Source organism: Pseudophryne corroboree, chromosome 4 (genome assembly GCF_028390025.1).
Source record: "Pseudophryne corroboree isolate aPseCor3 chromosome 4, aPseCor3.hap2, whole genome shotgun sequence".
In the NCBI taxonomy this organism is placed as follows: Eukaryota; Metazoa; Chordata; class Amphibia; order Anura; family Myobatrachidae; genus Pseudophryne; species Pseudophryne corroboree.
Window position 1 is genome coordinate 875,382,366 of NC_086447.1, and position 23,617 is coordinate 875,405,982.

Below are 23,617 nucleotides of genomic sequence, written 5' to 3' on the forward strand. Positions count from 1 at the left end.
CGGGAGTGGACGACTGGGAAGCAGACTTCCTCAGCAGGCACGACCTCCACCCGGGAGAGTGGGAACTTCATCGGGAAGTTTTCCGCATGATTGTGAACCGTTGGGAAAGACCAAAGGTGGACATGATGGCGTCCCGCCCGAACAAAAAATGGGACAGGTATTGCGCCAGGTCACGAGACCTTCAGGCGATAGCTGTGGACGTCCTGGTAACACCGTGGGTGTAACAGTCGGTGTATGTGTTCCCTCCTCTGCTTCTCATAACCAAGGTATTGAGAATTATAAGACATAGAGGAGTAAGAACTATACTCGTGGCTCCGGATTGGCCAAGAGGGACTTGGTAACCGGAACTTCAAGAGATGCTCACAGAGGACTAATGGCCTCGGGAGCTAAGAAGGGATTTGCTTTCAGCAAGTACCATGTCTGTTCCAAGAGGAACCGTGGCATCGGCCTTTAAGAAAGGACCTGCTCCAGCAGGGACCTTGTCTGTTCCAAGACTTACCGCGACTGCGTTTGACTGCATGGCGGTTTGAACGCCGGATCCTAAGGGAAAAGGCATTCCGGAAGAGGTCATACCTACCCTGGTCAAAGCCAGGAAGGAAGTGACCGCACAACGTTATCACCACATGTGGTAAAAATATGTTGCGTGGGTGAGGCCAGGAAGGCCCCACGAAAAAAAAAAAAAAAAAAAAAAAAATTCAACTAGGTCGATTTCTGCACTTCCTGCAAACAGGAGTGTCTATGAGCCTCAAATTGGGGTCCATTAAGGTTCAAGTTTCGGCCCTATAGATTTTCTTCCAGAAAGAATTGGCTTCAGTTCCTGAAGTCCAGACGTTTGTCAAGGGAGTATTGCATATACAGCCCTTGTGTGCCTCCAGTGGCACCGTGGGATCTCAACGTAGTGTTGGGATTCCTCAAATCATATTGGTTTGAACCACTCAAATCTGTGGATTTGAAATATCTCACGTGGAAAGTGACCATGCTGTTGGCCCTGGCCTCGGCCAGGCGATTGTCAAAATTGGCGGCTTTGTCTTACAAAAGCCCATATTTGATTTTCCATTCGGACAGGGCAGAACTGCGGACTCGTCCCCAGTTTCTTCCTAAGGTGGTGTCAGCGTTTCACCTGAAACAACCTATTCTGGTGCCTGCGGCTACTAGGGACTTGGAGGACTCCAAGTTGCTAGACGTTGTCAGGGCCCTGAAAATATATATATATATATAATTCCAGGACGGCTGGAGTCAGAAAGTCTGACTTGCTGTTTATATTGTAGGCACCCAAAAAGCTGGGTGCTCCTGCTTCTAAGCAGACTATTGCTCGTTGGATTTGTAGTACAATTCAGCTTGCACATTCTGTGGCAGGCCTGCCACAGCCAAAATCTGTAAATGCCCATTCCACAAGGAAGGTGGGCTCATCTTGGGCGGCTGCCCGAGGGGGGGGTCTCGGCTTTACAACTTTGCCGAGCAGCTACTTGGTCAGGGGCAAACACGTTTGCTAAATTCTACAAATTTGATACCCTGGCTGAGGAGGACCTGGAGTTTCTCTCATTCGGTGCTGCAGAGTCATCCGCACTCTCCCGCCCGTTTGGGAGCTTTGGTATAATCCCCATGGTCCTGACGGAGTCCCCAGCATCCACTAGGACGTTAGAGAAAATAAGATTTTACTTACCGATAAATCTATTTCTCATAGTCCGTAGTGGATGCTGGGCGCCCATCCCAAGTGCGGATTGTCTGCATTACTTGTACATAGTTATTGTTACAAAAAAATCGGGTTATTATTGTTGTGAGTCATCTTTTTTAGAGGCTACTTCATTGTTATCATACTGTTAACTGGGTTCAAATCACAAGTTGTACGGTGTGATTGGTGTGGCTGGTATGAGTCTTACCCGGGATTCAATATCCTTCCTTATTGTGTACGCTCGTCCGGGCACAGTACCTAACTGAGGCTTGGAGGAGGGTCATAGGGGGAGGAGCCAGTACACACCATGTGATCCTAAAAGCTTGCTTTTGTGCCCTGTCTCCTGCGGAGCCGCTATTCCCCATGGTCCTGACGGAGTCCCCAGCATCCACTACGGACTATGAGAAATAGATTTATCGGTAAGTAAAATCTTATTATTTATTTACTCGTTACAACTTCGGGTGGCGTCATCATATGATCTCTTTTATTTCGGCAATAGCTAGTCCTTAAAATGAAAGCAGTTACATTAGGCTGGTGGTGGATCAGATGTTCATGTTAGCGCCTCATGGTCTTTTTTTCTGTACAGTTTTCATTGCGGCTAGAAAAGCACACAGAGTTTACCTCTTGGGGTATATGTACTAAAGATCAGTTTCCAAAGCCGCCAGTTCTCAGCGGCTATGAGGGCTGATTTTAAAGGGCAGTAGACATACCAGCAAAACAAGCCCCTTGTGCGTAAATGCCTTTTGTTTATTTGTATTGTTTTCTTATAGTGTGATGTTCAGCTCTCTGGTGTACCCGTGTACGGCGCTGCGGATATCTTGTAGCGCCATATAAATGAAAGAATAATAATAATAGAGGGTTTCTGTTGAGCACTTTTGGGCACTAATTTAAAGTGCTTGTGGGGCAGCATATGGCACGATTTAAAGTTACAGTTTAAAAGAGGGTTTTAAAGTTATAATAATAATTTTATTTATATAGCGCTCTTTCTCCAAACAGGACTCAAGGCGCTTTACAGACATCAAAACAATAAACATAATACAGTAGATTAATACAGCAATACACAGGCCACACAGACATTAAAATGAAAACCTAGAACGCTTAGCGTAATCATAATGCAGGATTGGTGTAGGCATTTTGGGTAATAACTTCCATGGGTTGTGTATTCCACCCTCACAGGGTACCAGGTGTGGCAGCCATCTTTGGCGCACTGCCATCTTTGGCGCACCCCTAGAAGAGATGACACCACTCTGGAATGTTTCTGGTGCCTTACTAATTTTAGTTTTCAGAGCAGCTGAGATTTATCAATGAATCATTAATGAGTGGGTCATTAATTTTCTTAAACAAAGTACAACATGAAAGGAAAGACAAATCAACAAATTTCACCGTATGCAATGCATAGAATAGTATACGCATGAGCAACCAGCCCAGTGTGAATACATCTGCGCGAGGTGTACGCGAACGGTTGCCCTGGAAGCCCAGGTAACTGATCTAGAGCAAACCGTTACGCGGCTGAGGAGTATTCACAATCTCGAACTGAGCTTATATAGAACGGTGGAGGTGTTGCAGGGGTGATCACCGGTAGATGAGGACGAGGACAATCAGGTAGCAAGCTGGGTCACGGTTAGAAGGAAGAAGAAGAGGGGGAGACAGGACATCTCCGACCTGCCAAACCCCAATAAATTTGCCCGACTGGACGAAGATTCTGGGGATAGCAGTGCGGAAATGACGGCACTGGAGGATACCGTTCCCTCTAGCAACCAGAGGAGTGGTCCCTCCAAAACTAAGGGAAAAAAGGAAAGTGAGGTACCTAGTCAAATTGTGGTTGTAGGGGATTCTATTATCAGGAAGACAGGGCAATCTGCTACCGGGACCGTGATCGCCGTACAGTCTGTTGTGTCCCGGGTGCTCGGGTACGGCACGTCACGGACCGGGTAGAAAGATTGTTAGGAGGGGCCCTGAACGACCCAGTGGTCTTGGTGCACGTTGGCACCAACGACAAAGTAAGTGTTAGGAGTGATGTCCTTAAGAAAGATTATGCGGACCTAGGACAAAAATTAAAGGCAAGGACATCTAACGTAATATTCTCTGAAATATTACCTGTGCCACGCGCTAGTCCAGGAAGGCAGAGGGAGATTAGGGAGGTAAATGTGTGGCTTAGAGACTGGTGTAGGAAGGAGGGGTTTGTGTTCTTAGAACACTGGGTAGACTTCTCAGTCAGGAGCCATCTTTTTTGTTGCGATTGATTGCACCTGAATGAGGAGGGGGCAGCGGTGCTGGGGGAAGGATGGTTAGAAGGTTGGAGTAGATTTTAAACTAGGTGCCTGGGGGGAGGGATTAGAAAGAATTAGTGGGACTGCTAGAGAGCGAAGAATAGTGGAATGGATAAAGTATAATGGGGGTGGAAATGGGGGAAGAAGAAATATAGACAGCAATGGTAATATAAGAGAAACCCAGGTTCCTAACTAAACGTTATGTACAACAAAACTTGCAGATCAGGCAATTACTAAACTTAAGTGTATGACTGCAAATGCTAGAAGCCTAACAAGTAAAATGGGGGAACTAGAGGCAATTGCACTTAATTACCAATATGACATAATAGGCATTACAGAGACATGGTGGGACGATTCTCACGACTGAGCGCCAAACATTGAGGGGTACACCCTCTTCAGGAGAGATAGGACTAATAAATAGGGAGGGGGTGTTTGTCTTTATGTTAAGCCATCCTTAAAACCATATTTAAAGGAGGTCATTTACGAGGGGACTGGAGGTAACGTAGAGTCATTATGGGTTGAGATTTTGAGTGGGGGTAAAGATAGAAAAAACTTTTAATAGGGACATGCTATAAACCACCAGATATTAGTGTGACAGACGAATTACAACTCTTGCAGCAATTTGAAAAAGCTGCAGGTATGGGGGACGTCATTATTTTTGGGGACTTTAATTACCCGGACATAAACTGAAACACCGAAACAGTAAATACAGCTAGGGGTAACAGGTTCTTAAACATGCTAAAAGATCATTACTTGTCCCAGGTAATTGAGGAACCAACTAGGCAAAGGGCTATACTGGACCTAGTACAAACTAATAATGAGGAAATAATAACAAATACTAAAGTAGGGGGAACCCTAGGAAATAGAGATCACAATATGATCACATTCGATATCAGCTTCCAAAAACAACAATATAAGGGTTTAACTGAGACTTTTAACTTTAGGAAAGCTAATTTCATATTGCTGAAATAAGCAATCAGGGACATCAATTGGGAAATTGTATTTCATGGTAAGAATACTGCTGAAATGTGGGATGTTTTTACAACTGCGCTCAATAAGTACATTAATTTTTATATATATATATATATATATTTATATATATATATATATATATATATAGTCAACAAAAACAGAAGGAGGAAATTCAAACTGATGTGGCTTAATAGGAAGGTCAAGGAACAAATGGATAAAAAAAAGGTGCGCTTACAAAGCATTTAAATCTGATGGAGCGGTGGAATCATTCCAGTTTTACAAGGAATGTAACAAAAAATGCAATCAGAGCAGCTAAAATAGAAAACGATGGGCGCTAGAGGGACTCTTTAGAGTGGGGCAGTTGGTCCACCCATCTGGGATTAAACAGTTCTCGAAGATACGGGAGAAATGGGAGATCCCACAGACAGATTTCTGGAAGTTCCTACAGGTCCGACACTTCCTATACACAGATAATGTATATCGTGAGGCTTCAAGGGAGCTGACCGCGTTTGAAAAAATGTGTGTGGCTCCTATGACTCCCGTACACACTGTCTCCACCCTGTACAAACTCCTAAGTGCATCTGACTCCCTGACACCTCCCCATTTTATTCAAAAATGGGAGAGGGATCTAAACATCTCACTCTCAGACAAGGAATGGAACTCTATCTTTCTTAAAACACATAAGAGCTCCATCTGTATCCAGGTTAGAGAAACGCAGTATAAGATCCTGATGAGGTGGTATAGACACCCCACTCTCTTACACGTCATCTCCCCATCCATATCACCTACCTGTTGGAGATGTCATGGGGACCTAGGCTCTCTACTACACATCTGGTGGACCTGCCCCCCTATAAAAAACTACTGGGATGACGTAATTTCTATCTCTGGTGCTGTTTTACATACTCCCGTCCCATCTGACCCGGCCTTTTGGTTATTAAATCATTCCACCACCCCAATCTCTACCTACAAGTCATCACTATTAAGACACCTAGGCAATGCCGCACGAGCAGTGATCCCCACAATGTGGAAATCTCCCAGTCCCCCCACAAGACATACCTGGTTTTCTAGACTAGATTATTACATGAACATGGAAGTTGTCTTAATGAGCGCTGAAGACAGGCGCTCGGAATTTACTGCTCTGTGGTGGCCCTGGATAGATTATAAAACATCGGACTCATATAAGACTTACATTTCCTCTGTAAAATAGAACAGAAGACGGAAATACCTCCCTGACTCAACCTGTATAGGGTCCTAGACGAATAAACTTAATCATTAAAACATTGCACATATCCTACTCTCCTCTCCACAACATACTTGGTTCAGTCACCTCACCTCTGTGATGTTCTCTTTCTCTTTCCTCATATTATACACCTATTCTTTATTTTACTTCTTTAACCCAAAATGTTAATACAGACTACAACTGTATCGAATATGCGATTATCAATATGTATATGCTCATGTTGACACATCATCTCGCTTCGATTGTTACCCAGAAATGTTTATAACCTGTTGTAAGTCTGTATTGTTACAATAAAAACAGATTATACAAAAAAAAAAAAAAAATAGAAAACGAAAAACAAATCGCAAAGGAGAGTAAAACGAACCCCAAAAAGGTTCTTTAAGTATATAAACGGTAAAAGGTCAAAAAAGGGAGAATATTGGGCCTTTAAAGCGCAAGATGGATGTCTTGATTAATGATGATAGAGAAAAAGCGGATATATTTAAAAAATTCTTCCCATCAGTATTCACGAAAGAGGACAGGTTGATGAGAATAGAGCATAACATAAACTATAATAATGACCCGTTGCTTGGTTAAATGAGGGAGTAGTCCGGGAAAGACTAAGTAAAATTAAGATAATTAAATCTCCTGGGCCGGATGGACTCCACCCCAGGGTTCTTATGGAACGCAACGTAGAGATATTAAAACCTCTATATTTGATTTTCAGCGTGTCAGTTAGATCAGGAATGATACCAAAGGACTGGCATATAGCAGAGGTAGTCCCAATATTTAAAAATGGTATTAAAACGTTCCCGGGAACTATAGACCAGTAAGCTTGACATCTATAGTGGGGAAAATACTAGAAGGTATATTAAGGGATAGCAAACTAGAGTACTTGGATACCTCCAAGGTTATTACTAGGAATCAGCATGGCTTTGTGAAGGACAGGTCATGTCAAACTAACTTAATAAGCTTCTATGAGAAAGTGAGCGATAATATTGATCAGGGTCAAGCAGTGGATATGATCTTTTTGGACTTCGCTAAGGCCTTTGACAAAGTTCCATACGGGAGACTAATTCTCAAACTAAGAGAGATTGGTGTAGGAAACACTATTTGTACTTGGGTGAGCAATTGGCTGTTTAATAGTTAACAGCGAGTGGGGATTAATGGGATGTACTCTGAATGGGCTTCAGTACTCAGTGGAATACTACAGGGTTCAGTACTCGGGCCATTGCTGTTTAACATATTCATTAATGACCTAGGAGAGGGACTGGAAAGCACATGTAAATTTTCGCAGATGATACTAAACTATGTGGAATAATTAATTCAAACAAGGATGTTGAGTCTCTACAGAATGACTTAACTAGACTTGAGGTCTGGGCGGATAAATGGAGAATGAGGTTTAATATAGACAAATGTAAAGTTATACACTTTGGGACTAAGAACAACCAGGCATCCTATAAACTAAATGGGGAAAATGTAGGGATAACGGTAGTTGAAAAAGATTTGGGAATGCTCATCGATAATAAACTTGGTAGCAGTACGGAATGTCAAAATGCAGCAACAAAAGCTAATAAGGTGTTAGCATGCATAAAACGGGGTATGGAGACACAAGGGATGAGAGTGTAATCCTGCCACTGTATAAAGCATTGGTGCGGCCACACCTGGAATATTGTGTACAGTTTTGGGCACCATACTATAAAAAAGATATCTTGGAACTCGAAAGGGTTCAGAGGCGAGCCGCTAAACTGATTAAGGGGTTAGAGGCACTGAATAATGAGGAAAGACTTAAAAGTTTACATATGTTCACACTGGAAAAGAGGTGACTGAGAGGGGACATTATTAACATTTATAAATACATTAAGGGAAAATACAAGGATTTATCAAACGATTTGTTTACCAAAAAAACACTACATAGAACACGAGGGCACCCCCTGAGATTAGAAGAAAAAAATTCCATAATCAATGGAGAAAAGGGTTCTTCACAGTAAGAGCAGTAAGGATTTGGAATTCTCTGACAGAGAAGATAGTAATGGTGGACTCAATCAATAAGTTTCAAAAATGGATTAGATAAATTCCTAGTGGAAAAAAATATCCAGGGATACAGCAGTTAATTAACATAAAAAAATAATTATAACATAGGTTGAACTTGATGGACATTTGTCTTTTTTCAACCTCAACAACTATGTAACTATGTATTGTCAACCCATTTTTATTGTAATAGGAGCAAGTACAGTAGAAGAGAAGGGAGTGCGGGGATGGGACAGGGGGTGCATAGCTAATTGCTTCAGGTAAAGAATAAAACAGGGGAAAGTAGAAAAGATACCAAAGAGGAAAACAAGAGGAAGTAAGTAATGGTTGTTGAGAGGACATAACAATAGGGTGATTCTGATAAAAAATTCTGGCTTTGTGACTGCGGTGAGAGAACCACTCCTGGCTGGGTGACTGCTGTGAGAGAACCTCTCCTGGCTTGGTGACTGCAGTGGGAGAATCTCTACTGGCTGGGTTACTGCGTTGAAAGAACCTCTCCCGGTGAAAGAACCTTTCCTGGCTGGGTGACTGCTATAAGAGAACCTCTACTAGCTGGCTGGGCTACTGCAGAGAGAGAACCTCTCCTGGCTGGGCTACTGCAGTGGGAGAATCTCTCCTGGTTGGGTGACTGCAGTGGGAGAATCTCTCCTGGCTGGGTTACTGCAGTAAAAGAACCTCTCCTGGCTGGGTGACTGCTGTAAGAGAACCTCTACTAGCTGGGTGACTACTGTAAGGAACCTCTCCTGGCTGGGCTACTGCAAAGAGAGAACCTCTCCTGGCTGGGTGACTGCAGTGAGAGAACCTCTCCTGGCTGGGTTACTGCAGTGAAAAAACCTCTCCTGGTTGGGTGACTGCTGTAAGAGAACCTCTCCTGGCTCGGTGACTACTGTAAGAGAACCTCTCCTGGCTGGGTGACTGCAGTGAGAGAACCTTTCATGACTGGATGACTGCAGTGGGAGAATCTCTCCTGGCTGGGTAACTGCAGTGAAATAACCTCTCCTGGCTGGGTGACTGCTGTAAGAGAACCTCTGCTAGCTGGGTGACAACTGTAAGAGAACCTCTCTGGCTGGGCTACTGCAGAGAGAGAACCTCTACTGGCTGGGTGACTGCTGTGAGAGAACCTCTCCTGGCTAGGTGACTGCAGAGGGAGAACCTCTCCTGGCTGGGTGACTGCTGTAAGAGAACCTCTACTAGTTGGGTGACTACTGTAAGAGAACCTCTACTAGCTGGGTGACAGCTGTAAGAGAACCTCTACTAGCTGGGTGACTGCTGTAAGAGAACCGCTACTGGCTGGGTGACTGCAGTGAGAGAACCTTTCCTGGCTGGGAGACTGCAGAGGGAGAACCTCTCCTGGCTGGGTGACTGCTGTAAGAGAACCTCTGCTTGCTGGGTGACTACTGTAAGATAACCTCTACTAGCTGGGTGACTGCTGTAAGAGAACATCTACTAGCTGGGTGACTGCTGTAAGAGAACCTCTACTGGCTGGGTGACTGCTGTGAGAGAACCTCTCCTGGCTGGGTGACTGCAGAGGGAGAACCTCTCCTGGCTGAGTGACTGCTGTAAGAGAACCTATCCTGGCTGGGTGACTGGAGTGAGAAAACCTCTACTAGCTTGGTGACTGCTGTTAGAGAACCTCTACTGGCTTGGTGACTGCTGAGGGAGAACCTCTCCTGGCTGGATGACTGCTGTAAGAGAACCTCTACCTGCTGGGTGACTACTGTAAGATAACCTCTACTAGCTGGGTGACTGCTGTAAGAGAACATCTACTAGTTGGGTGACTGCTGTAAAAGAACCTCTACTGACTGGGTGACTGCTGTGAGAGAACCTCTCCTGGCTGGGTGACTGCAGAGGGAGAACCTCTCCTGACTAGGTGACTGCTGTGAGAGAATCTCTCCTGGCTGGGTTACTGCAGTGAAAGAACCTCTCCTGGTGAAAGAACCTCTCCTGGCTGGGTGACTGCTGTAAGAGAACCTCTACTAGCTGGCTGGGCTACTGCAGAGAGCGAACCTCTCCTGGCTAGGCTACTGCAGAGAGAGAACCTCTCCTGGCTGGGTGACTGCAGTGGGAGAATCTCTCCTGGTTGGGTGACTGCAGTGGGAGAATCTCTCCTGGCTGAGTTACTGCAGTAAAAGAACCTCTCCTGGCTGGGTGACTGCTGTAAGAGAACCTCTACTAGCTGGGTGACTGCTGTAAGAGAACCTCTCCTGGCTGGGTGACTGCAGTGAGAGAACCTTTCATGGCTGGGTGACTGCAGTGGGAGAATCTCTCCTGGCTGGGTTACTGCAGTGAAAGAACCTTCCCTGGCTGGGTGACTGCTGTAAGAGAACCTCTGCTAGCTGGGTGACAACTGTAAGAGAACCTCTCCTGGCTGGGCTACTGCAGAGAGAGAACCTCTACTGGCTGGGTGACTGCTGTGAGAGAACATTTCCTGGCTAGGTGACTGCAGAGGGAGAACCTCTCCTGGCTGGGTGACTGCTGTAAGAGAACCTCTACTAGGTGGGTGACTACTGTAAGAGAACCTCTACTAGGTGGGTGACTACTGTAAGAGAACGTCTACTAGCTGGGTGACAGCTGTAAGAGAACCTCTACTAGCTGGGTGACTGCTGTAAGAGAAGCTCTACTGGCTGGGTGACTGCAGTGAGAGAACCTTTCCTGGCTGGGAGACTGCAGAGGGAGAACCTCTTCTGGCTGGGTGACTGCTGTAAGAGAACCTCTACTTGCTGGGTGACTACTGTAAGATAACCTCTACTAGCTGGGTGACTGCTGTAAGAGAACATCTACTAGCTGGGTGACTGCTGTAAAAGAACCTCTACTGGCTGGGTGACTGCTGTGAGAGTACCTCTCCTGGCTGGGTTGACTGCAGAGGGAGATCCTCTCCTGGCTGGGTGACTGCTGTAAGAGAACCTATCCTGGCTGGGTGACTGGAGTGGGAAATCCTCTACTAGCTTGGTGACTGCTGTTAGAGAACCTCTACTGGCTTGGTGAGAGCAGAGGGAGCACCTCTCCTGGCTGGGTGACTGCAGTGAGAGAACCTTTCATGGCTGGGTGACTGCAGTGGGAGAATCTCTCCTGGCTGGGTTACTGCAGTGAAAGAACCTCTCCTGGCTGGGTGACTGCTGTAAGAGAACCTCTGCTAGCTGGGTGACAACTGTAAGAGAACCTCTCCTGGCTGGGCTACTACAGAGAACCTCTACTGGCTGGGTGACTGCTGTGAGAGAACCTCTCCTGGCTAGGTGACTGCAGAGGGAGAACCTCTCCTGGCTGGGTGACTGCTGTAAGAGAACCTCTACTAGGTGGGTGACTACTGTAAGAGAACCTCTACTAGCTGGGTGACAGCTAGTCTGTAAGATAACCTCTACTACCTGGGTGACTGCTGTAAGAGAACCTCTACTGCCTGGGTGACTGCAGTGAGAGAACCTTTCCTGGCTGGGAGACTGCAGAGGGAGAACCTCTTCTGGCTGGGTGACTGCTGTAAGAGAACCTCTACTTGCTGGGTGACTACTGTAAGAGAACATCTACTAGCTGGGTGACTGCTGTAAAAGAACCTCTACTGGCTGGGTGACTGCTGTGAGAGAACCTCTCCTGGCTGGGTGACTGCAGAGGGAGATCCTCTCCTGGCTGGGTGACTGCTGTAAGAGAACCTATCCTGGCTGGGTGACTGGAGTGAGAAAACCTCTACTAGCTTGGTGACTGCTGTTAGAGAACCTCTACTGGCTTGGTGACTGCAGAGGGAGAACCTCTTCTGGCTGGATGACTGCTGTAAGAGAACCTCTACTTGCTGGGTGACTACTGTAAGATAGCCTCTACTAGCTGGGTGCCTGCTGTAAAAGAACCTCTACTGGCTGGGTGACTGCTGTGAGAGAACCTCTCCTGGCTGGGTGACTGCAGAGGGAGAACCTCTCCTGACTGGGTGACTGCTGTGAGAGAACCTCTCCTGGCTGGGAGACTGCTGTAAGAGAACCTCTACTGGCTGGGTGACTTCTGGTATAAAACCTTTCCTGGCTGGGTGGCTGCTGTAAGAGAACCTCTCCTGGCTGAGTGACTTCAGTGAGAGAACCACTCGTGGCTGGGTGACTGCAGTGAGAGAACCACTCATGGCGGGTTACTGCTGTAAGATAACCTCTACTAGCTGGCTGGGCTACTGCAGAGAGAGAACTTCTCCTGGCTGGGCTACTGCAGAGAGAGAACCTCTCCTGACTGGGTGACTGCAGTGGGAGAATCTATCCTGGTTGGGTGACTGCAGTGGGAGAATCTCTCCTGGCTGAGTTACTGCAGTAAAAGGACCTCTCCTGGCTGTGTGACTGCTGTAAGAGAACCTCTACTAGCTGGGTGACTACTGTAAGGAACCTCTCCTGGCTGGGCTACTGCAGAGAGAGAACCTTCCCTGGCTGGGTGACTGCAGTGAGAGAATCTCTCCTGGCTGAGTTACTGCAGTGAAAAAACCTCTCCTGTCTGGGTGACTGCTGTAAGAGAACCTCTACTAGCTGGGTGACTACTGTAAGAGAACCTCTCCTGGCTGGGCTACTGCAGAGAGAGAGAGAACCTCTCCTGGCTGGGTGACTGCAGTGGGAGAATCTCTCCTGGTTGGGTGACTGCAGTGGGAGAATCTCTCCTGGCTGGGTTACTGCTGTGAAAGAACCTCTCCTGGCTGGGTGACTGCTTTAAGAGAACCTCTGCTAGCTGGGCGACTACTGTAAGGAACCTCTCCTGGCTGGGCTACTGCAGAGAGATAACATCTCCTGCCTGGGTGACTGCAGTGAGAGAATCTCTCCTGGCTGGGTTACTGCAGTGAAAAACTCTCCTGGCTGGGTGATTGCTGTAAGAGAACCTTTACTAGCTGGGTGACTACTGTAAGAGAACCTCTCCTGGCTGGGCTACTGCAGAGAGAGAACCTCTCGTGGCTGGGTGACTGCAGTAAGAGAACCTTTTATGGCTGGGTGACTGCAGTGGGAGAATCTCTCCTGGCTGGGTTACTGCAGTGAAAGAACCTCTCCTGGCTCGGTGACTGCTGTAAGAGAACCTCTGCTAGCTGGGTGACAACTGTAAGAGAACGTCTACTAGCTGGGTGACTGCTGTAAGAGAACCTCTACTGGCTGGGTGACTGCAGTGAGAGAACCTTTCCTGGCTGGGAGACTGCAGAGGGAGAACCTCTCCTGGCTGGGTGACTGCTGTAAGAGAACCTCTACTTGCTGGGTGACTACTGTAAGATGACCTCTACTAGCTGGGTGACTGCTGTATGAGAACATCTAGCTGGGTGACTGCTGTAAAATAACCTCTATTGGCTGGGTGACTGCTGTGAGAGAACCTCTCCTGGCTGGGTGACTGCAGAGGGAGAACCTCTCCTGGCTGGGTGACTGCTGTAAGAGAACCTATCCTGGCTGGATGACTGGAGTGAGAAAACCTCTACTAGCTTGGTGACTGCTGTTAGAGAACCTCTACTGGCTTGGTGACTGCAGAGGGAGAACCTCTCCTGGCTGGATGTCTGCTGTAAGAGAACCTCTAGTTGCTGGTTGCCTGCTGTAAGAGAACATCTACTAGCTGGGTGCCTGCTGTAAAAGAACCTCTACTGGCTGGGTGACTGCTGTGAGAGAACCTCTCCTGGCTGGGCGACTACAGAGGGAGAACCTCTCCTGACTGGGTGACTGCTGTGAGAGATCCTATCCTGGCTGGGAGACTGCTGTAAGAGAACCTCTACTGGCTGGGTGATTTCTGGTATAAAACCTTTCCTGGGTGGGTGGCTGCTGTAAGAGAACCTCTACTGGCTGGGTGATTTCTGGTATAAAACCTTTCCTGGCTGGGTGGCTGCTGTAAGAGAACCTCTCCTGGCTGGGTGACTTCAGTGAGAGAACCACTCATGGCTGGGTGACTTCAGTGAGAGAACCACTCATGGCTGGGTGACTGCTGTGAGAGAACCTCTCCTGGATGGGTGACTTATGGTATAGAAACTCTCATGGCTGGGTGACTTCAGTGAGAGAACCACTCATGGCTGGGTGACTGCAGTAAGAGAACCTCTTCTGGCTGGGTGACTGCAGTGGGAGAACCTCTCCTGGATAGGTGACTGCTGTGAGAGAACCTCTCCTGATTCTGCGAATAGTATAATAGTACTCACCAGCACACCTGTAATGTTTAAAGCGGGACTAAAGCTGTTGGAAACCTCTTTTTTTATTTATTAATATGGACTATATTGGATTATTATTATTAAATTGTATTTCTAAGGTGCCACAAGTGATACGCAGCGCTGTACAGAGGGGAAAACAATAAGACAGTACATGGTGAAACACTGCAGTACAGGGAACAATACAATACAGTAGACAAGTGACAAATAGCTGTTTGTGTGACTGCGGTATATCAGCAGGGGATGTCTCCGGTGGTAAAGGGATGACTCACCCTGTGAAGATGGTGCGACGCCTGGCTCTGTGAGGCGCGGTACATGCAGGACCACTAAACTCCACCTCCGAGAGACACTGGCACTAGGGAACAAACACTAGGGGTGCGCCCATAGGATTCTATTGTAGAAGGAGACAGGCACAGAGCGCACCATCTACTAACAATTCAGATCTGACCGCTGTTGCGCGTTTTCACACAGCGGGCGATCAGGTCCTAACTGCAATGCGCACGCGCGTCGGACAGCAACAATAGGCAACGCCGGTCAGTGACAGGATGGTGCGAAAAATCCGATAGCACGGGCATTCGCAAGGTGAGTGACAGGAAGAGGCCGTTTGTGGGTGGTAACTGAGCCCAAGCGTTTTCAGGGAGGGAATCTTACGTCAGCTCTGGCCCCCGATCAGCCTGTTCTCATCGCACTGTAGGAGTAAGTCCTGGGTTGCGCAGAGACTGTACAAAGTGGGTTTTCGCAGCTCGGCGTACACATAGGATAGCACACTTGCACAGCGAATTTACACTCCCCCTAGCAGCCCAGCGATCGGAACTGAATGACCCCCAATGTCACAGGTGACCCAGAGTATGTGCAATGGGCCATGCTCAGGATTCCATACCATGGAAACGTACTCTTATACAGATCACTGATGAGAAGCATGCACGTAGAGTTGGAGTATGGGGAATGTAAAACACGTGCTACTATCGGCCTTTCCATACAGCTTTATGTCAGTATACAAACCCGAATATATTTCCTATGCCTGAATAAGTATTACATTCATTCCATATTAAAATAAGTGTTTCCTCGTTTGTATTCGAGTCCACATTAAGATTCAGTGTTATGGAAAACATGGACGTTGTTTATATCTGGGTCTAGGCTTTCTGCATCGCCGCCCGTTCAGTCTCTGCACTGTGTAACAGCTGTAGAGACGGCAGAAACACTAACACAGTAACTAGTGGTCAGGGCGGCTTATACTGTATGTATGAGATAAATGAAAACCAGCCACCTGCCCCTAAATAACCAACGATCTGCTGATACCGTTCTGCCCGTCCTAACCAGAGGAGAATAAAAATAGGCACTTTCATGTAGGAAATGGCCACCTCCGTTCTCACTTGGCCGTGTGATTGTTTACTTAGCTATGCGATGCCTATCTCTGAGACTCTGCCGCAAAACAGATGTAACGTCCACGGATATTTATATATGTCTGGTTATTATGGTTGCTTAACCAGACGGCATCTGACAGTTATATGCACAAAGTCTGTAATATGACTGTAAGAAAGTCTGCCTCGCTGGGGAGTCAGAGTGAGTTACTGTACACTGCCCAGATGTCAAGGCTCCAATGTTAAACACCCTTATAGAGTACAGTACGTGGTTAGATGACACTTCTCCAGTTCAGTTGGTTCTCCTTGTACCTTAGGTTTATACTGGAAGTACGTCCGGTACAGATCATTGGTGTACAGATCAGGCTCTCTAATAGTGCTTAGGGCAGGGCCAAGGAGCGCTGCTATGGGGGGAACCTTGGGACTGTGCTATATTATTGGGGGGTCCTTACAGCCACCCATGCAATTGCAACAGTTCTGAAGCTTTCTAGCTCCATCTTAAGGCTTACTTATCAAGTTTGTTTTTTTGAGTACTTTCTGGTGAATTGGGAAGCAGTGAATGGATATGTCCTGGCATCCTCACAGCAGACAGTGGCAGACCTACAATCATGTTGTTGTATTGCTAACACATATCCTGCTTAGGTACTTATACAGGTGAATGGAACTTTGCTGTGTTAGTGAGCCAGTGAGTAACATCGCATGGCCCAGTTTTGCTCCTGACTTCTACTAGATATCCTGCTTTATTATCCATAACCTTGTACAGGAAAAGACCAAATCGCAAGGAGCTTGCATTGTTCACATGGGTTCCGGATTGCATACGTTCACATACAGTGATAGTAAAGGAGCGATACACCTTCTGTGTGCTTAAAGGGAGAATTTATAAAATACGATTCATTTCTACTGAGAAAATATCAGGCAAAAAGTCCAATACATTATATTTCCTTTAGTGGGTGCCTTATCATGTACAGATGGCTTCTGTGCTTTTCATTGTGTTCATCTATGAATTAATCTTTAATTAAGCAAAGACTATTGTGTTAAGTGGAAATTCTAAATGGATGTGCTACTGGCATGCAGTGAATTCATATATCTTACAGTAAATGATGTATATTAATTTGCTAAGACCCAGTGACATAAGACTTATCCCTATTATTATTATTATTATTATTATTATTATCCTTTATTTATATGGTGCCACAAGGGTTCCGCAGCGCCCAATCACAGAGTACATAAACAAATAATCAAAACAGGAAAACAGCAACTTAGAGTTGAAGACAATATAGGACAAGTACAGGGTAAAAAAGCATAGCTACATCAGCAGATGACACTGGAATAAGTATCAGACTGCGGGATTTTGCTGCAGTTGAAGATTATTAAAGTAAGGAAAAGGATAAGCACATGAGGGAAGAGGGCCCTGCTCATGAGAGCTTACATCCCTAATACTTGAAAAGCACTGGATTTTTAGTAATGAGAGGATAACGTATGAGATCGCTTCTGTTCAGTGATCTACACTGCGAGTCTGCACTACATATTGCAGCTATTGTCATCTCGCCCATTAATCCTTACCATACTAGCGGTGAGTTCATGGAAAGCCCTTCCTTCCTCTTTCCATCCTGCAGGCAGTATTTACTACTGCAGGTCAATGGGCGGCCGCATACTCCCCAGAGCATCTGTAGCCCCCCCAGGTAAGGTGGCTGGAGTATGGGGAAAAATAGGGACATATTGACTAAATGATTTCTGGCACTGTGTGACCTGGCGATTGTTGTGACCTCTGTCTGTGAATTCTGTTGTACGCAGGAAAGTGACCATAATGGAAGACCCAGACCAAAACATCCACCTGAAGAACCTGTCGCTCCAGCAAGCCACAAACGAGGAGGAGGCCCTGAACCTGCTCTTCTTAGGGGACACCAATCGCATGATAGCAGAGGTGAGAACTTCTCAGGGGACCATACTCCTTAATGACCAGAGATATGTTGTAACCCAAGTACCAGACCATTGTCACATTTGTCACATGAGAATAGCATTAAAATATCTTTAGTCATCCTGACGCTTCCATCAGGACTTATATTTGGCAGCATAGTCTACTAACTATTTTTGTTATTTTGCTCTAATCCCAGAAATAGTCAAAAGTAAAAAATAAAAACACCCTTTAGAGGTTTTGCAAAAGATTATAATCACACGATTATATACACCGATCTTTTTTGCCCCATGTGGCGTGAGATGCGTGGCCGACCTAGATGCTCCGCCACAGGTAGCGGTTCCCAGAGAAGTTAGCATCTTATTAGCATCGTAGCTGCAGCTGAAGGCTCTTGCTGTGTCCTAGGCTCTGAGGATGAGTATTTTTGTTGCAAAGTAATTGGTGTAAAGTCACAGATTAACCACAATGGTGCATGGCGCACTGCATGGGGTGGCTCACTTGTATCAGTTTATTGCCTTTTAACCAGGTTACCCAGCAGCTGCATGCAGTGCCAGTATCCAGGTACCAGTGCATTGTACTTTGTTGAATTAGGGATTCAAATAAGATGCATACCTGGTATAAAAGTTTGTGGCGAGGCACGTGGCTTGGCTTAGACGCAAAGTCCATGGCATGCTAAACGAGGCTGTAGTATATGCTTCTACTTGTGGATAGGTGTATGTGGATATAGCTGTCTTTTTCCAAAGTAGAAACTAGATATATATAGTATGTTTATATTATCTCTTATATATTTGTCCAGATCTGTGACTCTATGACTCATTTGCTAACGCTTGGCGTGGCTAGGAACTCTTAGTCATAGAGTCACAGATCTGGATAGGAGAGAGTAGGTAAAACACACGCTGACTAATACCCCTTTCACACCCCCAATGCTGGGTCCTTCCCGGGTGGGATCCGCCATTGGACGCTGCTGCTGGCTTCCCGACCCGGCAATATGCCGGGCGGGTTGCCATAGCAGCGGGGGGGGGGGGGCGGAGCTGGCAGCGTGGGAGGAGGCAGCGCTGGGAGATGATATCATCTCCGCGCCGCCTCTCCCTGCTGTAGTGAACGGGGAGCTCGTTTACGCTGCCATTGACCCGGTATTCAACCAGGGAATAACACTGCTTTATTCCCGGGTTGAATTGCCAGGTCAGGCGACCCAGGATTTCAGCTATGGCGCTTTCACACCGCACGCTGACCCGGGTCGATACCGGGTTATTTGTGCGGTGAAAAAGGGGTATTATAGTAAGAACTACACCTTGCAGCAGCCAGTGCTTTAATGACAGCCCCCCCCCCCCCAGGGGTTATGGGGCAATTAGCAGTCACCCTGGAACGATACACTGTATCACTGAGCTCTGCCACTGCCCAGGTGGCCGCCATGCTGCTGCGGAGGAACTTTTGTCAGTCTGGGATCAGGGGGAGAAGAGGAGGAGGAAGAGAGGGTAATCTTACCTGTCGGCCGGACGCCCGGACACCCGAGCTGGGCTCCCCGTCAGCTGTCAGGCCGTGTGCCGCTGCTGGAGGCGGGAAGGGGGAGAGGAGGGTGACGCCGCCGCCCTCCGTGCCCACTCCGCTGCGATCTTCCTGGCGTCTATCCGCCGCTCACATCCCATCCTCAACCACAGCTGTCGGCTGCCTCCCGGTCGCCATGTTAACACTCAGCAGCTGACGCGGAGTCTGGGAGTTGTAGCTCCCGACACCGCCGGCTGCTTCCCGGGGACTACATCTCCGAGGGAGCACCGTGGGCAGACGCGGCAGGCCAGCCTCCCGCTGCACAGGGATAGAATGCGGAGGGTGCGCGTCACTGTGACGTCACGGCAGTGCTGTGATGAGACTACAACTCCAGCCATGCCTTGCGCGGCCAGGAAGGCACATGGTGGTTGCTGTTTCTGGTGCTGGTGTAGAGTGTGAGTCTGTAGTGTGCAGTGTGCGGTGACAAGGGGCCTAATTCAGACCTGATCGCTCGCTCGGTTTTTTTTGCACTGCTGCGAACAGGTAGTCGCCGCCCATAGGGGAGTGTATTTTAGCATTGCAAGTGTGCAGCCGAGCGGTACAAAAAGAGTATGTGCAGTCTCTGAGTAGCCCAGAACTTACTCAGCTGCTGCGATCACTTCAGCCTGTCCGATACCGGAATTGACGTCAGACACCCGCCCTGGACACGCTTGGACACGCCTGCATTTTTCCAACCACTCCCTGAAAACGGTCAGTTGACACCCACAAACGCGCGCACACTGTGTATGTGATGTTATATAGGGGAAGGGGCTGTATAGTGATATATACAGTATATGAGAAATAATCTCCCAACACACACACTGTGTATGTGGTATTTACCGAACATTGGCCCTCATTCCGAGTTGTTCGCTCGTTGCCGAGTTTCGCTATATTGCGATTAGTCGCTTACTGCGCATGCGCAAGGTTCGCAGAGCGCATGCGGTTAGTTATTTTACTCAAAAGTTAGGTATTTTACTCACGGCATAACAAGGATTTCTCTGACGTCCTAGTGGATGCTGGGAACTCCGTAAGGACCATGGGGAATAGACGGGCTCCGCAGGAGACTGGGCACTCTAAAAGAAAAATTAGGTACTATCTGGTGTGCACTGGCTCCTCCCTCTATGCCCCTCCTCCAGACCTCAGTTAGAATCTGTGCCCGGCCAGAGCTGGATGCACCTAGTGGGCTCTCCTGAGCTTGCTAGAAAGAAAGTATTTGTTAGGTTTTTTATTTTCAGTGAGATCTGCTGGCAACAGACTCACTGCTACGTGGGACTGAGGGGAGAGAAGCAAACCTACCTGCGTGCAGCTAGCTTGTGCTTCTTAGGCTACTGGACACCATTAGCTCCAGAGGGTTCGAACACAGGGCCTGACCTCGATCGTCCGTTCCCGGAGCCGCGCCGCCGTCCTCCTTGCAGAGCCAGAAGACAGAAGAAGGAGATAAAATCGGCGGCAGAAGACTCCGGTCTTCATTAAGGTAGCGCACAGCACTGCAGCTGTGCGCCATTGCTCCCACTGCACACCACACACTCCGGTCACTGTAGGGAGCAGGGCGCTGGGGGGGGGGGGCGCCCTGGGCAGCAATAAGTATACCTTTTGGCAATATATACACATAATACAGTCTGGAAAACTGTATATGTGTAAAACCCCCGCCATTTTTAGTCAGAAACAGGACAGAAGCCCGCCGCTGAGGGGGCCGGGCCTCCTTCCTCAGCACACCAGCGCCATTTTCTCTTCACAGCTCCGCTGGAAGGAAGCTCCCCAGGCTCTCCCCGGCAGTATCCTGGTACACAAAGGGTGAAAAGAGAGGGAGGGGCACATAAATTTAGGCGCAAAAATTTGTATATACAGCAGCTACTGGGTAAACACTGAGTTGTAGTGTAATCCCTGGGTTATATAGCGCTGGGGTGTGTGCTGGCATACTCTCTCTCTGTCTCTCCAAAGGGCCTTGTGGGGGAACTGTCCTCAAATAGAGCATCCCCTGTGTGTGTGGTGTGTCGGTACGCGTGTGTCGACATGTCTGAGGTAAAAGGCTCCTCTAATGAGGTGATAGAGCGGATATGTGTGTGAGAGGGTGTCTCCGTCGACAACGCCGACACCTGTTTGGATATGTGTAAGTGCTAAGGTGAATTTATTGCACAAAAGGTTAGGGAACAGACAGGAAATCTACCCATGTCTGTCCCTATGTCACAGAGACCTTCAGAGTCTCTCAATGCTCACTATCCATAATAACAAACACTGGTATCGACATGGAGTTTAACTCCACTGTCGACTACGATAATGCAAAGTTACAGCCAAGATGGCTATAAGGTATTCAATATATGATTATTGAAATAATAGATGATTTGCATATCACTGATGACTCATCTGTCCCTGACACGAGAGTACACATGTTTAAGGGGAAGAATGCTGAGGTAAATTTCCCTCCTCTCATGAGGAAAAAGAGCGGGAATCTCCAGACAAGAGACGGCAGCTTCCCACAAGAGAATTCTCAGGCTGTATCCTTTCCCCACTAGGGCCAGGATATGTTGAGAATCTTCCCCTGGGGTGTCCTGTTTGCACAGACGGTAGCACTTGCTATTCTCAGGGATCCTGCAGATAGCGTGCACATTCTAGTATACTACCCAGACCGGCGATTGTGTCGGCATGGGTTTATAGCGCTGTGGCAGCGTGGACAGGTACCTTATCAGCAGAGATGAGACCCTAGTATGCAATATAAATATATTAAAGATGCTGTCTTAAGTGATAGATATATAGTTATAAAGCATGCCCAAAGAGACATGAGTATACTGGGTCCTAGAGTCAAAGCTATGTCGATCTCTGCTTGACGTGTCCTGTAGAATATGCATTGGACAGATGATGCCGACTTAAGAGGCATATGGAAGGCTGAGGATTGTGTGGAGAAGGGTTCTCGGGCCTGGTCTCCACAGCTATAGCTGGTAATTCTGCTAGTTTGCCTTATATTCCTGCACAGCCTAAGAAAGCACGACATTATTAAATGCAGCCTTTCGTATAAAGAAACAAGAAAGTCTGAGGGGCGTCCTTTCTTGTCAGAGCCGGGCAGCTAGTTCCCAGGAACAGAAGTCCTCCCCGGCCCCTAAAAAAATCCACCAATGTCGCTGGGGCTCCACAGGCGGAGCTAGGCCCGGTGGGGACACGCCTTCGTAAGTTCAGCCACAAGTGGGTTCACTCCCTGTTCGATCCCTGGGCAATAGATATTGTGTCTCAGGGATACAAGCTGGACTGTGAGAAGATGCCCCTTCACCGAGAGGGAGCCAGTGTTATCTGCAATTCACAAATTGTATCTTTAACAGGTGGTGGTCAAGGGTCCCCTCCTTCAACAAGAGGGTGTTATTATTAGACCATGTTGTAATCCCGAAACCAGACGGTTCGGTCAGACCCATATTGAATTAAAAATCCCTGAACATATACCTGAGAAGGTTCAAGTTCAAGATGGAATCGCTAAGAGCGGTCAGTGCAAGCCTAAAAAGGGGGAGACTTTATTGTGAATCGGGACATAAGGGATGCATACCTTCAGGTCCCCATTTATCCACCTCATTAGGCGTACCTCAGAATTGCGGTACGGGATTGTCATTACCAATTTCAGATGTTGCCGTTTGGTCTCTCCACGGCCCCGAGAATATTCACCATGGTAATGGCGGATATAATTGTGCTCCTGCGGAAGCAAGGTGTCACTATTATTACGTACTTGGACGATCTCCTCATAAAAGCGAGATCAAGAGAGCAGTTGCTGAACAGCGTATCACTTTCTCTGGAAGTGTAACGGCTGGATTCTATATATTCCAAAGTCGCAGTTTCCTACAGCTCATCTGCCTCTCCTAGGCACGATCCTAGACACAGACCAGAAAAGGGTTATCTCCCGATAGAGAGAGCTCAGGAGCTCGTGACACTGGTCAGGAATCTATTAAAACCAAAACAGGTGTCAGTGCACCACTGCACTCGAGTCCTGGGAAGGATGGTGGCATCATACGAGGCCATCCCCTTAGGCAGGTTCCATGCGAGGACCTTCCAATGGGACTTACTGGACAAGTGGTCCGGATCACCTCTTCAGAGGCATCGGTTAATCTCCCTATCCCCCAGGGCCAGGGTGTCTCTCCTGTGGTGGCTGCAGAGTGCTCACCTTCTCGAGGGCCGCAGATTCGGCATTCAGGACTGGATCCTGGTGACCACGGATGCAAGCCTCCGAGAGTGGGGGGCAGTTACACAGGGAAGAAATTTCCAAGGTCTGTGGTCAAGTCAACTGACTTGCCTTCACATCAATATCCTGGAACTAAGGGCCATATACAACGCCCTAAGTCAAGCGGAGATCCTGCTTCGCGACCAACCGGTTCTGATCCAGTCAGATTGCAGGGGTTCATGTAAACCGCCAAGGCGGCACAAGGAGCAGGGTGGCGAGGGTAGAAGCCACCAGAATTCTTCGCTGGGCGGAGAATCAAGTAAGCGCACTGTCAGCAGTGTTCGTTCCGGGAGTGGACATCTGGGAAGCAGACTTCCTCAGCAGGCACGACCTGCACCCGGGA

The 23,617-nt window shown here is 47.6% G+C and overlaps 1 protein-coding gene across 4 annotated transcripts in view; it reads left to right on the plus strand.

Moving 5' to 3' along the window:
* KIF6 (kinesin family member 6) overlaps positions 1 to 23,617 on the plus strand; it is an 873,149-nt gene that overhangs the window by 152,666 nt on the left and 696,866 nt on the right. For all 4 annotated transcript variants that reach the window (XM_063918838.1, XM_063918839.1, XM_063918840.1 and 1 more), the window contains exon 6: positions 17,435 to 17,564. In XM_063918838.1, coding sequence (XP_063774908.1) covers positions 17,435 to 17,564 — 130 coding nt within the window. The remainder of the gene's footprint in view (positions 1 to 17,434; positions 17,565 to 23,617) is intronic.